The sequence below is a fragment of the Lycorma delicatula genome, chromosome 4, assembly GCF_047948215.1.
Source record: "Lycorma delicatula isolate Av1 chromosome 4, ASM4794821v1, whole genome shotgun sequence".
Lineage (NCBI taxonomy): Eukaryota > Metazoa > Arthropoda > Insecta > Hemiptera > Fulgoridae > Lycorma > Lycorma delicatula.
Window position 1 is genome coordinate 15029523 of NC_134458.1, and position 18573 is coordinate 15048095.

The following is an 18573-nucleotide window of genomic DNA, read 5'->3' on the forward strand; positions in this document are numbered from 1 at the left end:
CAATTACAGAGGTATAAAACTACTGTCGCACACTATGAAGCTTGGGAAAGAATCATTAACAACCGCCTGATGAAAATTGTACTGTCAAAAATTCACATTAATCAATGTGGTTTCATGCCTGGCATATCAACAGCGGATGCAATTCAAGCTATGTGTATACTGGTGGAAAAGTTTAGAGAAGCTGCTAGGAATTTGCATACGATATTCATAGACCTTGAGAAAGCTTTCGATCGAGTGCCGTGAGATTTGATATGGACGGCATTGAGAAGTCACGGTGTTCCAGAACGATATGTTGAAATCATTGTGGACATGTATCGTGATGCGACCACAAGAGTGAAATGCATGGCAGGAACATCAACGGCTTTTTATGTGAACATGGGGGTACACCAAGGCAGCGTGCTGAGCCCACTGCCCTTTAACATTGTTTTTAATTATCTTACATCGCACATCATGGATGAATTGCTGCTGAGCGTACATTTTGCTGACGATGTGGGTCTCACGAGTGAAAGTGTTGCGGTGCTACAAGATGTTTTCAATCGCTGGAAATGTGCACTTGAAAGCCACGGTCTGAAGATCAGTGAATCTAAAACAGAATATATGTTCTTGCCATTCAGCGACGCACAAGCACCATCGCCTTGGAAATGTGCACTTGAAAGCCACGGTCTGAAGATCAGTGAATCCAAAACAGAATATATGTTCTTGCCATTCAGCGACGCACAAGCACCATCGCCTGACATTATGATCAATGGTCGAGTTATGCCGAAGTGTACAAGTTTTAAGTATCTTGGTTCTATATTGAATCAAAGAGGCGGCTGTGAGCAAGATGTGAATTATCGAATCACCGTGGCATGGTTGAAGAGGCAGCAGATTTCGGCTGTTCTTTGTGACAAGCGTATACCTCCAAAACTTAAGGGCCGAATGTATACTGCAGTGGTTAGACCCGCACTTACATATGGAGCAAAGTGTTGGACACGATACGAGCAGTTTGATCGAGATCTCACGACTGCAGAGATGAAAATGTGTTGAATGTCTCTTGGTGTGACTAGATGGACCACATCAGAAGCGAATGAATACGTGGCTCCCTTCAAATAAAAGAGTCAGTGGCAGAGAAAATCTCTCTAGAGCGAAACAATTGGTTCGAAAGGGTTGATTCTCAGCACCCTTCAAGTGTTACAAAAAAGATAATGGCTCTTGATATCCTGCCAGTCAAGAAACGAGGAAGACCGAAGAACAGTTGGTGTAGGCAGTTGGATTGACGATTGAAGCATGGCTTGACCCAGCAAGAGAGGGACGGTAGAATGAACTCCGGAATGACACTCCGTTCAATGAGACCAAATTGAATTGAAATTTTACTGTTTTACTGCTTACCCTGGAGACTTTTGTCTCACAACAGGAATTATATATGTAAGACTAGTCATTATGTATATTAATAAAGCAAGTAAGAAGAAGAAACCCATAAAACATTTAAACAGAACTTGAAGAGAATTTAATTTTGAACAAAATGTTGTAAGATAAGTTGAATAAAACAAAGAAAGGTTAGTAAAATTGGAATTTTATTTAGAAACAGTACATTACTTCATTTGTCAGAAAAGTACTTCTTTGTCAGAAAATGTAAATAAAAACCAAATTATTTTGATGTGAAAAATTTGTAAAAAAAATCTACTGTTAAAAAATTTAAAAAGACTAGAAATTACACAATTGTAGAATAAAAATGACTTGGATAATAAATTTTTTATTAATGACAAAAATGCAATAAATTATTTGAAAAATTATGGTTTCAAAGTTGGCAATGCAATAACAACAGCTGATCAACAATGCGCAATACGTATTAATGTTTATATCATTCTGTAAGGTACATTAAGTATATCGGGTACTATGAACTGTGCTGTTGGTAGTGAAGGTTTTCTGTGAATTTTAGTTTGAATGTGATCGGTTTGCCATTGAAGTACTAATTCACAACAGAGGAATACGTTGATATGGTATTTACTTATTTACTTTGGGTGTGTTTAATGGTAATGCTACAGCTGCTGCAGTAGAATATGAAATACGTTTTCTGAATCACAGGATTCCAGATCCCAAAACAATTAGTGCAACTTTTTGCATTCTTCAGGAAACAGGTTCACTCCCTAGTATTCACACCAGGTATGAACGATCTATCGAACACGACGCTGTTATTGATGAAATTATTATCGATGCAGTTCAGCAAGTCTAGGTGTCAGTACACAACGTCTTTCAAAGCAGATCAAAGTTTCACATTTGACAGTTTGGAGGACACTTAAAGAAAACAAGTTTTATCCTTATAAACAGCCAGTTCAACATCTACACCCAGGAGGAGGTCCACTTCGCTTGGAGTTCTGCAACTGGTGGAATACAAATTGACAACTCCACAAGTATGTTTTGTTTACTGAGGCAACTTCACTTGAGATGGTGTCAAGAGCCTATGCAATGAGAATACATGGGCAAAAGTAAATCCTTATAAAACTATGGAAAGCAATTTTCAACACTGATCTAGCACCAATGTATGGTGTGGCTTTCTTCACAATCAGCTATTTGGACTGTTCATATTATCCGGCTGCTTAAATGCTGATGTCTACTTGCAGTTTCTTCAAAAAGAACTGCTACAGCTGCATGAAGATGTTCCTCTACCAACGAGACACAAAGTATACTTCCAGTACAATGGTGTGCCTCCTCAGTTCTCTTGAATTATTTCCACTCACTTAAATCATCATTTCCCTGACAACTGGATCGGTCATGGAAGTCCACATTCCTGGTCACCAAGATCGCCTGATCTAACAACTTTAGATTTTGCATCTGAGAATGGATGAAAAATATTATATACAAAACAAAAATACATTTTCATAATCATCTGCATTATGTATGCAGCTGAGCAACTTAAGGACAGCTATGAAGAACTAAAAAGGGCAACAAAACCAGTACAAAAACGTGCCATAAAATGTATTATAAATTTTTTAACATTATAAACTTGTACATTAAATGCACTTTGGTCTTATGTATAGTTTCTAAATAAAATTAAAATTTTTCTAACTTTTGTTTGTTTAATTCAACTTATCTTACACCATTTTGTTCAGAATTAAGATTCTGTACAAGTTTTCTTTAAATGCTTTACGTGTTTATTACTCATTTAACAAAGTTATTGTACATCAAACATAAAAACAGGATTTTTTACCCTAATTTATCGATTTTTCAGGTCAAAAACCACAAGATATCACTAATTCTGCTCCCTTAGTTAACATTCTAAAAATTGCAGTTGACCTCATTTTACTAGGGTAGCCGAAATCTGAGCGAAATCTTTCATCAACTGTAACTGAACATATTTAGGACATATGTTAATATTAACTTTTTCCATTATTTTCACAAGTAGAACAGCTTATGAAAGTCTGGGGAAAACTTTGTGATACATCCGTGTACATGGTTTCTGCGAGTCTGTCGTCACTCTTTTACCCAAACACTAAATAAGTCACAAGGGTCTTGCAGATATCATTCATTCCGCTCAAAAAACAAAAATTTCTGTAATATAAATAAAACTGTTTTTAACAAAATGATACTGAAACCAAAAAAAGTAAGACACTACATTTCTACTATCAAAATCTGCTATTAATTTAAAATTTCATTTAAAAAAATACATTTGAAATGCAAGTAATAGAAATAGGTATACAATAAGATAATTAAAAAACATTTAAGCGTTCCATATAATAAGCAAAAAATAGAAAGATTTGTTACAAAATTCTTACTCCCCTGATTTCATTTTTATGTCATACATATCACATTTACAGAAATAATACATTTCTTATGATTATTCGTTGTTTAATAAATGAAATCAAGCCAGTAAGTTTTATAACAAATTTTTTCTATATTTTTCTTATTATATGGAATGCTTAAACATTCTTTATTATCTATTATTGTATATCAATTGTCTATTACATGTATTTAACATGCATTCTTTTTAAACAAAATTCTAACTTAATAACAGATTTTGATAATAAAAATGTAGTGTCTTACCTGTTTTGATATCAGTATTATTTTGTTAAAAACAGTTTTATTTATATTAAAGAAATTTTTGTTTTTTGAGCAGAGAAATATCTCAGAGACTTACCATACAATTTACAATTTCATTGGATATCACTGCATTTTGTTAGATTATTCTTTTATTCGTTTTATGAATTACAGATTGTTATCTTATGGATTTATTAAAATTTATTGCCTTTCTAGAACAAACAAATATACATTTTTTGAATTTCTCAGCCAATTTCTTTGTTGACAGTCATATATCATTTACTTCATACCAAATGTTCCTTTTTTAATAAAGCTAGTCCTTCACGAATTGAAGATCCATGATGTAATATTGCACTTATTACTTTGTAAGTGTAACCCTCAATTTTTATTGTATCCATGGACACACTTTTTATATTATTATTATTATTAAATGAATTTTTTTAATTCTCCATCAATTAGTTCAAATAATTCTAATTGTAGAATAAAAATTTTACCAATCGAATTTATTTCTGTTTTATGTAACAAATCTTTGCTGCCACATTTGCAACACTTTCCTACTGTTAGTGTTTTTTGTGTTTTATTAGCAGCTACAATCTCTTGTAAACTAATACTTTTATTTTTTTTTAATGAAGTGATGGAAATTAAAACAAATGTTTCATCTTCAGTACTTTCATTTACTATTAAAACAAGCTGTAGTATATTTTCTTTTAAATTTTTATTATTTCAAGTAGATTATCAAGTTTCTGTACAAGACCATTTGTAAATTCAAAGCCACTGTTAAGTACTGTTACCTAGTGGCACAATTCGTAAATCCACCTTTTTGAGAAAAAGTGATATATTTCAATCCCGAGGTTCATCAAATGGAAGAAAAAAATGTTGTCTAACAAAATTCATGGTATTTTTTGAAAGTATTCTTTATTAGAAATCTAATTGAACTGAAATATAATGTTTTCATACTTACTTTTTAATTTTTTCCCCCATTTTCATTTCACTTCTAGGTTAGGTCATGTTTAGAACTGTAAACATAGTTTGTTGACTTCGCCGTGCCATCCAGTTCTGCGGACTCTTACTGGCGAAGTTCTAATGAACTTCTTGATTAATTAAACATTAATTTTTAGTGCTTGTTACATTACATTAATTTTTTTTTGACATTAGTACATGTAGTTTACAGATTTAGAGTAAAGACATAAGAAAATTTTCCACAGCAGTGAAAAACAGTGTAGAAAGTACATAGCTCACTGAAAGAACAAAATCCTCATACTACAATTTGAAACACTTAGTGTTAAAAAGAAATACAGGAGTAGGAGTAATAAAAACTTTTAAGATGAGAAATTTTTCAAAAATTAAATGATCCATCACCACAAAAAATAAAGTTAGGAATAAACAGGACAACTCTACAAAGACTGACACAAAGTTATAAGTGCACAAGGTATTGTAGAAATGAAATTCCAACAATTAAAAAATTTATTTAATTACTATAATGATAACATAATAAATGGTTTGCAGGCTAAAGTTTTTACTAGATTTTAATGAGTTTAAAATTTAAATTTCTCACACAAGCAAGAAAGGGTTACATATCTTTACTTCTAAACTTTTTTTTTAAAATACTATCAGGATGAAATGTGGTGCAAATCAAGAAAAATAAAAACACTGATATGAGTATGACATTGCAAAAGGATGACTACTTTTCATGAAAGTTATGTTATTTTAAAAATAAAATAAAGTTTTTTTTGTAGTGATACAGATTATATACCAGAAGGATTGTGAATTTTTTGGTCAATTTGACTTTTAAGTATTTCAAAAAAATGAAGGAAACTGAATTTCAAGAATGGTTAAAAAAACTGTAAATTAATCCTGACAGCACAATTATACTGGATAATTTCATTATATCATAGCATTAAATTAGAAAAAAGAATTCTAGTAACTCTTTCAAAAAGTTGGCAATAATAGAATAAAAACTGTTTTTTGACAAAGTTGTTAATAATTAATTTTTTTTTAGAATTAGTGAGCAGTATAATATAAGAAAATGCTAGAAATATAGATTGATGAAAAAATATTGTATTTCCATTGCAGTGTGACCCCCAGCATTTTGGGCTAATTGTGTTATTTCAAAGATAAAAAAAAAACCAATTGAGTAAATATTGCCTATTCAGAAAACAACCGAACATTTTTAATTATGCGCCAATGGTGATACTTATTGATGTGCAGTTGACAGCACTGTGTTCCACATAACCTCCTCTGTAACTACATGTTGTTGGATTGTTGATATTCCGTTTAGTTTTTATGTTATTATTTGAGTGTAATGTGTTTAAGTGTTAGCAATTTTTGTAACATGTGATTTTTTGATGATTGAACTTTTGTCTCAATGTTGTAGTCATAAACCCAGCTTTTTTCTCCTGTTATGATCCTTTGCATGAATCATCATTAGCTTGTTTAAGAAGTTGCTGACAAATGTCCACTCAATGTTCTTTCTGGTGTTTGGTCATCAAATGAGGAATAAACTTTGCTGCAAGTTGATGCATGTTCAATTTTTCAGTCAAAATGTCATGGTATGATCTGAAATCAGCACAAATTGAGATGTTAACCTCTTCTACAAGTTCTCTGACAGTCAAACGGCGATTTGCACACTTCAGATCGTTGATTTTCTGAATGTGAGTGTCATCAGTTGGAGTCGAGGGCCTTCCTGGTCTGAGGGTCATCTTCAATTGACTGACAACCACTTTTAAATCATGAAAACCATTTGTAACATTGTGTACAACCCAGAGCATCAGCTTCATAATCTTGTTTCAAAAGTTGAAATGTTTCTGTGAAAGTTTTACTGTTTCACGTAAAATTTTACATTGCTCCTGAAAATCGCACATTACAAAAATCACTACTAACACTTAAACACATTGTACTCAACACAAAAAATAAATAAGATATCAGCAATCCAAGAAAATGTGGTTACAGAAGAGGTTATGCAGAACATAAGGCTGCCAACTACACATCACTAAATTTTCTTTGGCGTATAATTACAAATGTTTGGTTATTTTCTGAACAGCCCTCATACAATTAAAACATTACTAAATATTACAGCTAAAAATGAAAATATTATGGGATAAAATAAAATGTAGAAAAATAAAAATACATTAATGATTATCTATTTTTTGAAGTTGGATTTCATTTTCATATTGTCTTTTTTTTGGAATGATAATCTATAGTAATTCTAATGTCTTTCAAGCACTTTCCCTTATAGCTTAACTGAAAATACAGTACTGCAGTAACCGATTTGAATTCAAATACTGTAAAGTAACATACATTACTACTTTATTAGAATTGATTACTTCATTAACACAACATATCTGAATGTGTGTATGTGTGTGTGTGTGTGCATGTGTGTGTGTGTGTGTGTGTGTGTGTGTGTGTGTGTGTGTGTGTGTGTGTGTGTGTGTGTGTGTGTGTGTGTGTGTGTGTGTGTGTGTGTGTGTGTGTGTGTGTGTGTGTGTGTGTGTGTGTGTGTGTGTGTGTGTGTGTGTGTGTGTGTGTGTGTGTGTGTGTGTGTGTGTGTGTGTGTGTGTGTGTGTGTATACTTAACACAGATTTAAGATGGTTATTTGAAAAAGTAGGAAGTTATTTTTGTCTGCTTGGAGTTCATAATTTTTTTGGAGCTACATGTGTAATTTTACATTGCTAAATGTATTAGCATATTTATTTATTCTGTTCAATTTATTACTAAATATGTATATGTAGTTAAATTATATTACTTACTAATCAGTCAAACAAAAAGTTTTTTTTATATTTGGTAAGTTCTTTTTTTGGGAGATATCTTTCTATCTGCATTATAACCATACCATGTTATTTTGAACTACGTTATAGTGGGTCATACTGCATTTATTGTAAAAAAAGATGATAGAAATTTTCCTCATTTAAATCACTAAAGTTATCTGGAGTAAGTACAAACAAAAAAGTATTTTTTTTTAATATTATTCACTTTACTATGATTTGACAATTAACCTACACCATGGCACTAGAATAGGAAATTTTCAAATAAAAACACAACAAAATGAAAGAATAATTTATAAAATATCATGTAGCAAAACAAAACAAGTTGGAATTGAAAGACATCTACAAGTAAAAAAATTTCATAGCCAGCCCAGCTCAGCAGCTACAAATTCACGCTCACCGTCACATTTCTGTCCAAGATTTCTAGTTCAGTTATACACAGATTTATTCTGGGTTTTTTCTCCCACTGAATTTTTTACATCATTTTCTACTAAAAATTATTTTAAAATGACATATTCAACTTTATATTAAGAATTATATATAAATATATATATACACACATTTAAATCTCTCAATCTCTCTTTTTATTTGTTATTTATAATTTCGCCCAAACATTTAAATTCCTGTATTAATTTAATTTCTTTGTTATTAATTTTTATCTTATTTATGCACAATGGTTCCATGGCCATAATCTTGATATTTTTGTATGAAATTTTTAACCCAATTTTCCCATATATTTTTTCCAGGCTGAATATTTGCTTTTTAACTTCTTCCATATTTTGGGCTAATAATGATAGGACATAAGCACATCCCAGATAGTTTGTCTTTATTGTGTTCATCCAACTTCTGATTTTTATATTTTGTTGATTTTCTTTGGACAATAATTTCATGATAAAATCCTGGGCAATGTTGAAAAGTGTCAAAATTCCATAGCCTTGTCTTAACTTTATTTTTATTGTAAAAGGTTCAGAGATTTCTCCTCTGAATTTTACTTTTTATTTTTTGTTTGTTTAAGTCAGACTAGTTATTATATTTACTAATTTTGGGTGTAATCCATAAGTTCTTAGGATTTTTAACAGGGTTTGTCTATGAATACAATCTTATACTTTTTTAAAATCTATAAATGAAATAAACAATTGTTTTTGGCGTATTTTACTAGTTTCTATAATTAATTTTAGTTACAATTTGGTCTGAGCAACTTCTGTATGGTCTAAATCCACCTTGATATTCTTCAAGTTGTAGTTCTAGAGTATTTTTAATTTTATTTAAGATTATTCTTGATAAAATTTTAGAGGTACAATCCAACAGAGTAATTCCTCTGTAATTATCCGGATCTGTTCTGTCACCCTTTCTGTACAATAGGTGAATAAATCATGTCCAATGTTCTGGTAATTTCCTGTTGATCCAGATTTCATTAAGATGATTGTGTAATTCTATACAGGAATTTTGACTCGCATTTTACCATATTTCTGCAAAGAACTATTCACCGCTACCCTTTAAATTTTTCAGTTCTTTAATGGCTTATACCACTTCTTGAAAAGTCGGTATGTCAATGTCCTGAGGTTTAGACAGAATTTTTGTGTTAGTTTTGACTTCTAATACTTCTGTTGGATCTTCACAATTTAAAAGTTTGTCAGAAGATCTGGCATTATTATGTGCCAATTTTTCTTGTTCGTCTTTCAACATTAATGTTAGATGTTCACATTTTAGTAAATGTTTGCCAAATATTTTGTAATTATCATGGGATTTATTTTTGTTGAAACTTCCTTCAATTTGAACCAGCATATTTTTATGAAAATACCTTTTAGCATTTCCTATGATTTTTCTGTTTTTTTTCTTTGGGAAATTAAAGTTCTGTTGATTTCTTCTGATTTTTGGGCTTGGTGTTTAATCCAGGTTTGATATCTTTTGTCGACTCCAAGATCACAGTCTGTGTTCCACCAACATACTTATGTTAATTAACTTAAATTTTTTTAGATTTAAGTGGCATGAGTACTTTTGCAATGGATTTTAATTTTAAGATCAGTTCTTCCAGATTTTTAGTGTAGTGGATTTCTTCTTAGGTTCTTGTTTGATATTCTTTATTATTTATTAAATTTGTTGGGTCGAATTCTCTTATTTTTTCTGCGTAGTCTTTTCTTTTTAAGTGGGGTTAATTTAATTTTTATTTTCACAATGTAATGGATTTAAACCAAAGTCAGTTCCTCTTAAAACTTTTATTTAATTTGTTATGGAAATTTTTATCCATGAAAACATTGTCAAACTGAAATTCACCTTTTTGGTAACATAGATGTTATGTTTTTAATTTGTGTGGTAATCTTTTGAAACAAGTGGATTTCAAGATGAAATCATTATTTCTGCAGTTCTATTGTTTTTATACCATTCTTTTTGGTTTTTCTTTGTCCATTTTCCTATTACATCTTGAAATCTTCTTTCTGTCCCAAGTTGGGTGTTGAAATCACCAACTAAGATTTTAACATGTTCAGTGGGAATATTGTTTACTGTTTGATCTAAAATATCCAAAAATTCTTAGACTTCTTTTTCTATATCTATTTTTACGTTGATTGGTGCATGGACATTAATTATTGTATAAATATTATTCGCAGATTTGAAAGTCAAAGTTCCAATTCTTGGGGACTGATATTTAACAATGACTGAGTCAATTTTAAGATTCACTAAAAATCCATTATCAAATTGTGAACAATGTTTCATAACTCTTTTTCCTGGCATACCTTTTTAGGGTTGATATCCTTGACTTCCATTGGATTTTGATCAGTGTTTCTGAGTTCTTATAAAGCCATGATTAGAATTTTCTCTCTATCACAGATATCAGTAAGAATTTTCAGTTTACAGGATTGTTACGGAATTAATATTATGTGTGAAGTAGGACATTTTTTTATATTTAACTTTACGTTTTATTCATGCATGGATTTCAGATACTCCGATTTGTCTGTTGTTTTGGAATTTCGGAAATTCACTAAAAGTGGTTTGGTAAAAAGGCTATTCTAAAATTCTAAATCTTTACATATTTATCCTAAATTTTTAATAATAAATCATGGGGAAATGTTCAGATTATAAGGTATGTAGAACATGATAAACAATTAAGTAGTAAGTATGGTAAAAAATCCATTTTGTTATTTTGGTTAACCTGTTTTGGCCAGTTAAACTGCTGACTTTAAATTTTTGCACACACTATTATATCAGATATTTATAAGAGCACTAAAAAGTTTTTAATTTTTTTGATGAAAACTATGCCTGGGAAAGGCACACATACTTTCCAAATTTATCTACATAACATTCTACATGAAAAAAGAAAATTTCTTTTGAACTGGAAAGATTAAGAAACTTTTGGTACAAGAAAATAATAACAATAGTTATACACGAGTTTTTATGAATAATAAATAATTAAACAAACAGATTTAATTAAAATTAACAAATACCTACTCATAAGTAACATATTACATTGAAATTATATATATTACATTATTCTTCGTCTTTACTTCATACATATATTAATCTATTTTTTATTTTAAATCTAAAAAAATATAAGCAACTTTCTTACATATTCAAAATGACTTTCTGCATGTTTATAAGAAACTTAATAGTTTGAACACAAAAAATTCAATCACCGCTGCAACTTTTTACGGCCAAAAATCAGATCAGCATCTGGTGCTCCTTTTGGATGCTGATATTTATGTCGCCTTTCCCTGTTCAAACATACAACTGTTGGTTTCAATCCCTGAAAAAGATAACACAAATATATAAATTTACAGGTTACACTATTATACTTTTACTATCAAAATACCATAAAGAACAGAATTCATAGTCAAAAGTGTATTATAAATTCCCAATCAACAAACATTTGAGAATTTTTGCCAGATTTCTCAATTATATGGAGTGAAAATAAATAATGAAGCTGTTAATACTTAATCGTAACTAATTTTAATTAGCATATTTTATGAGGTAATAAATAAATATTGACTATAAATGGGGGAAAATACATACAATCAATTTTAATAAAAATTAACATTTAAAAAATTTCAATTTATAAACAAAATGTAATAAATAATTTGCAGATCACAATAAATACTAAAATATTTAGAAAAACTGTCACTTGCAACTGAAATAATTAGTATCTGGTGACCAGTGCATCATTATATAACTGGTGATAGCACTGAAACATATCAGTGCAAGTTCATCATTGACCTCACAGACAACAAAACCTTAAGTAAACATTCTACAAAAGCCAGAAGGTTTCAGAACACTATATTTCATTCTACTTGAGTGGTATTGCTTGAACATAAATAATATTCAAGTTAATAAACAAGCAGTATATGCATATGTATAAGACTTCACAGCAGAAAATATAAAGAACATAACATCAAATTACAGAATAATTAAAGTGCTAATTACCTGTGACATTTGATCTTGGTAATCTTCCTCTTCTAATCTATCATTTATATCTAAGGTAAGACGTTTCACCCTCTCCATTTCAACTCGTTCAGCCTGTAATGTATTTAATCATAAATATATTATAAAAAGTTTAAACCCAAATGAATAAAAAAATATATAATTTTGTAACAAAGAAAATCTTAATGTTAAAATTACATAAATATGAAAAACAGATCAGGATCAAGTGTTTTATATATATATATATTTTAATAGAAAACTTCTTATAAAAATATATTTTATAGAAGTAATAATATATTTTACTTTTTCAAACATACAACTTCAAAAACATCCTTAAGACATATAAACTTACAATAATCTTAAAAAAATTACCTTTTCTTGTGATTTCAGATTGACAGCTAATTCAGAGTCTACAGGTACAGCCAAACTTTTATACTGTTGCTTGTTACCCTTTCTAAGCATTAATACAAAATTAACAGATTCATTTTTACCTTCTGGCTCTTGTAATTGTTCTGGAATAAAACAAACAAACCTATATCAAATAAATAAATATTTTTATAATTTACAGATACAATTTATGTAAAAAAATTAAAAAACCTTTTAAATTAATTAATTGGACACTGACTGCAACAGTCATTATCACCAAAGACCAAAAAAGCTACCTGTTCAAAGGACAACCACAGACTGTATTAACTTAACTGATTCATATGAATCAGTTCGTTAAAAATGACTTTTACTTAACCATCTCCAAATTCTTTTCTTAAAACCAATTTTCCAGTTGTTTATCATCCTGTTTTTCTTTCAGGTAATTATGTTCGATTTAGAATAGTACATAATATTGTAACATACTACTTATAATATAAAGAGTAAGAAATATTTTGGACCTTTCCTGTTATTTTACTGCCACACATGTTAATTTTACTTACTTCATGTACATCCTGTGGATGGTTCATTAGCTGGGGGCCAGTAGATTGCTATTTCACTCAGTATTCCATCAAAGGGGTCAGCATCCCTGCCTTCTTCACTTTCTGCCTCCACAGAAATTAATATACATAACTACCTAGCATGCTTCAATGATTGCCCCAAGTTCTCTTGTTTTTCAATTTGGCCTTAGTCCACAAACTCTATTGTCTGGGTGTTTGTAACAGTTGAAACGCCAACTAATTCAATTGAATGATCAAATGTTAGGCGTGTGTAGTCGGGATCCCATTTCAGTTGTTCATATCCCTTCCATTCATCACTTATGATAGTGTGCACAGCTATTCATTCATGAATCACATTAAGCAATGTTAAGGCACTGCGTGATTGTGAATTGCAACTAGGAAACATTCTTTTAATTCGACACACATCCCATCAAAAACCAATGTTATAGCAGAACATTCACAGTTATATTTTCAGTAGTTGAATAAGATTCATCTACTTGTGCATGTAAACTGCGTCCACAGCTTACCATCCGATTAGAGGATTGCATCTGCGCAAATATATATGCAAATGCAATAAGTTATTCCAGTCAACAGCTGTGTTTACATTCATTTCAAGTTCTTTCTCGCAAAACTTACTGCTTGTGTAGTCGTGCCCCCAAGCGTAAATAAAGAACGATACAGTTGAATCTAGAGACAGTTAAATACATGTTCATTCATAATGCATTTGCTCGACAACATGTATGATAATTACACCTGAACTTATCTGGTGAGCCAAATTTTAGTCATTTTGTGACCCAAATGGCAATTATATGTAGATAGAAGGATGTATTTTTCTTTAAAAAAACACATGGCACCCTCTTTATCTGTAACAAGCGAGTATAACAGCAAGAAATTCATACTGAACAGCATACAATCCTGAAGGTAACTGATTTCAGAGTTACTATTCTACGATTACAGTTATCGCATAGAGATAACTGTCAGCATGCTGCAATAACCGTATGATAATAAAGGGGTAGGATTAAGATAAAAGCAATGTGAAATAAAGAGAGCAGGTGAATTAACAGGAAAAATCCAATATTTTTATCAAAATTGCTTAGGAGAAGGATGAATAGGGTCGAGTTCAAAAACTGTTCCAACATACACACAGCTGATAAATAAATTCAATGTTTCAAACTACAATAAAGACCTACCTAATAGTAACAGAAAAATTAATCCTCAACATAAGGAATTTTGTACAAGTACACTGAGAACCACCACTACAAATAAATGCAACATCGATTAATACAGACTGAATAAGTTTTGAGGGATAGATAGATTCAGGTTTTAATTAAAAATGAAAACGTTGCTGGTGCTTGTAACTACAACCATTTCTAATTGGAAATCCAATTTCTTACATTGATAAATTCAGAAGTTTTCTCTTATTTGTTAATTAACCATTCTGTAATTCATAATACTGCTTCTAATACATTTTAAGACTTAGGAATATTTGTTGAGTAAACAGATTTACTTAATGCAATAAAAAGAAATTATTGTTTTATCGTTAATACCAAAAAATTAAAAAAAAAAAACTGGAACAAATGATAATTAAATTAAATGCAAAATTGATGGATGAAATGATTATACCAATAGATACTAAATAAATAAGCTTGATATAGTTCCAATAATAAAAAAAATATTTAATAATACTTCTATGCTGAATGAAAATTTTCAAAATGTCCACATGGATGAGGGGTAGTTTCCTTTGTTTACAACTCATATACACAGCTTCATCATAGTTATGTTCATTTGTAAACATAATATTCACAATAAATATAATCGAATATAAACATATAAAATTGAAGTGTATATAATTAACTAGAAAAAACAACGAAGTAAACAAACAGCATATAATGTTAAGTGATGATTAAAAAAAATTAAATCAAAAATAGATTCTAACACCAGACCATAATGAAAAGTTAAGGATGTCAAGTGATATTTGTCAATGAACTTGAAAGGATTAATATATATATATATATATATATATATATACTCTAAATACAAATAATACATCAAATCAAAAGTTGATTTTTTTAACAAAAAGTTCATAAATCACCTCCAGGAATTAGGTGATTTGTTTTTATACCTATCTACACAGAACAGACACCTGTGATATCAGCCATATAACATAATCTTATCACAGATATCATAAAAGAAAAAGCTAATCTTTGAAGAGTTATATTTTCAAACAACTCAGAAAAAATCAATTAAATTAAATTTAGTTCTGTGTCACTGTTGCGAGTTTCAATTTATTCAGAGAAAAACTGTAGGAATTATAGCAAATAACACTATTCTTAAATGTGTTTGTGGTACTAAAATTTCAACACTGTATAACTTTTTTGTGATAATAAACAGAATTAATGTATAAGTAATATATCAGGTTTTAGTACTTAAAAAATTATATTTTATCTGTCATTAAGGTATTAGAAAAACTTTATTTTTGAAAGTTACATTCAATGTGGAAGTCATTTTTAAAAAAATTTGATATGATCACACATGATTTCCTTGAACGCCTAATAAATTGCATATACATTTTTTGCTGCACTTCATTTAAACTTATTTCATTTGAAAGTGAGATACGATCCTCCAATTCTTTAATAAAGTGGACAGTTACACAATTGCTAAAATATTAGTTTTTATTAACATCAAATATTTATACAATTATTAATTCAACAATCTTAACTGAATAATTAGGACAGAGTAAAAGTCTCTTTATTACTCTTTAAATAAATGTAAGTCTTATATATACCTAATACTATAGTTTTTAAATTATTATAATATAATGAAACAGGAGAAGGTTACTAAATTTTATAGTGATATTTATCAAGCAGACTGAAAGTAATACATAAATAAAAAAAAGGATGTATTCATACAGGAAAAATGGAGAACCAAGTAAGTGTTGTCTATTCATAGATATCATATTTCCATCATTATATTTTTTTTCCCATTAAATTCAATGAAAATAAAAACAAAACTGGAAAAGGTTACTAAATTTTTATTTTACACTTTTAACATGTTTTTACTGGGTTTAAAATGAGTATGGTGTTGTAGGGTTTTTGTCTGTATATTTATTCTGAATTTATAACATTTGTTACTACAGTTTGTGAATTTTGAGTTGGTCTCACATTTCATCTATACTTTGGTTTCAAGAAAGACATTCAAACTTTTAGGTAAAATTGCAGAATAATGTGTAATGTTTGTTTCACCATCAGTATATAGTACGAATATAAGCTTTAAAAAACACTGAATCATTGTCATTGTTGAAAGTATTTTTTGTAAACAAGAAGTGATTTTTATTCAATAGCCTTGAACCACATCTATCTGGTAATTCTCTTAAAGTCTTTCTTTTATTCATGTCGTCACTTTTAGAGTTATTTCTAATTCTGAAAGAAAATAACTATAGTGACCTTTTTCAATAAAAAGTTAAATCAGTGTAAGGCATCTAAGATTCATATTATTGTAGCTAGCAAGGAGAAGGCACAGGCTTCGGGAAACCAGTTTGAACCATATTGCGTGTGTGAATAGCACACTGCTTCAACACAAAATATTAACATGCAATATTAAATTACACTGAAGAAAAATGTACCTAAAAATTTCCTTAGCATTATATATCAGTTTATATATTAATTTTGTTTCACGTCGCTCAAGTAGATATGTGGTGTAAGTAAGAATGTGTTGAGATCCGTAACCATGCACACATTGGTTCGAATCTGACTTCACATACACATTTTTTTTTTAATTTAAATATATTGATTTATTAATAATTATTAACCTCTGATTGTAAAAATGTTTAATTAAAATGGAAAGTACATAAAATTTTATTTCACTAACAATTTCTAATTTGTTTTCATTTTTTTTTATTTATTGTATTATTGAATTATTTATTGTCAAAATATTTTTTTACAATCAGAAGTTAACAACTATTAATAAGTCAATATATTTAAATTAAAAAAAAAACAAGTTAAAATAATATATATATATGAAGTCATATTCAAACCAATGTGCCTTCCCCTTTAAGATCCAAATATTACATTAATTAAAATTTTATTTGGCTATAACTCTGGAACCAATGAAAATAACTTATGATATATCGTTGAAAAGCTCTCAACAAGGGCTTATTACTGCAGTTAAGAAAAAGTCCAAAATCCAAATGTTTCAAAACTGAAACTGAATTTATAGATCTGACTGTATACACATTTTTGGCCCAGTTAATTCTAATCAAAAGGGGAGGTGCACAACTAGATGCTATAACAGTCCTAAATACAAAATTTCAACATTCTATGGCTAATTGTTTTTGAGTTATGCGAGACACATATGTACACATATATATGTACATACAGACGTCAACCGAAACTAGTCTAAATGGATTCAGGGATGGTCAAAATGGATATTTCTGTAGAAATCTGAAAACCAAAATTTTTCGCAATTTCAATACTTCCTCTTTTACTTTGTACAAGGAAGTAAAAAGACTGTTATTTTGACTTCTAGTAAGGATAGAAAAATCTTTTTACACAAATATTAAAAACATTATATGTTTTAACAACACTAACACAGTACATAAATTTTATTATAATTAAATAATTTCATAAATTTTATTATAATTAAATAATTTCATAAATTTTATTATAATTAAATAATTTAATTTAATTAACAATGGAATGGCACAAAAGGGTTGTGAAGGAAGAGAAAAAATTTTCGTTAAAACTGGTGGGAATCTAAACTGTCTGATGAAAAAAATAAAGTCATTTTGCATAAACATACAATACAGTATAGGACTAATCGTCACAACAGTTCTTTTGCTGGATTTCACTGTTGACAACATGACGACAACTTGAATTACTGTTAACAACGTATTACAAGAGACAACATTCATTGTTCTTACCATAAGTTTTCTTTGTATTACTCTTGAAATGAAGAGGAACTGAAATATCGACCTGCTGTGGTTTCACTTGTTCTCTCATCCTATCTTGAATATTATCAGAAACCATTTTTTCAAAAGCATTGATAAACTCTTCATCCATTTCATCACAATTCCTTCCCTTCTTAAAAAAAGTAAATAAATAAGTAAACAATATCAATAATATTATTTATATTATGAATTGTAACCATAGGTTAAACTAAAGAATAACTATTGAAATAATCTTTAATAGTTTAAAAATCACTTTGTTCTTATTCCATGAGGGAATTGTAATTAAATATATCGCATGATCAAATTAACTTTCGATATGCGTCAAACATAATTTAACTTCAATTATGCAGAATCAAACAAAAGCCTGATTTAGTCATAATACATTTATAGATTTATATATTTCAGAACCTCATTCTTTAAAGTTCAGAAGTTCACAATCCTATGATAAAATTATAAAGAAAATATTTTCTTGAAATATGAGTTAAGACAAATATGAATGAAGTCCTCAATTGAAAAAGT

At 29.4% G+C, this 18573-nt stretch overlaps 2 protein-coding genes across 6 annotated transcripts in view; one reads left to right on the forward strand and one right to left on the reverse strand.

Annotated features, from left to right (window-relative positions):
• The first annotated feature begins 450 nt into the window (after nt 1–450).
• On the forward strand, nt 451–1026 carry LOC142324294 (uncharacterized). Its single transcript, XM_075365222.1, has one exon. It carries the CDS (start codon nt 451–453, stop codon nt 1024–1026), a length of 576 nt encoding a protein of 191 aa, XP_075221337.1.
• A 7031-nt stretch (nt 1027–8057) lies between these two features.
• Nucleotides 8058–18573, reverse strand: part of LOC142323132 (regulator of nonsense transcripts 2-like) — a 115000-nt gene continuing 104484 nt past the window's right edge. For 4 of the 5 annotated variants that reach the window (XM_075362370.1, XM_075362374.1, XM_075362369.1 and 1 more), the window contains exons 19-22: nt 18028–18187; nt 12559–12698; nt 12190–12282; nt 8058–11515 (exon numbers count right to left, since the gene is read on the reverse strand). In XM_075362370.1, coding sequence (XP_075218485.1) covers nt 11402–11515; nt 12190–12282; nt 12559–12698; nt 18028–18187 — 507 coding nt within the window. In that variant the 3' untranslated portion in view covers nt 8058–11401. The remainder of the gene's footprint in view (nt 11516–12189; nt 12283–12558; nt 12699–18027; nt 18188–18573) is intronic. The other variant, XM_075362373.1, reaches the window with a different exon arrangement.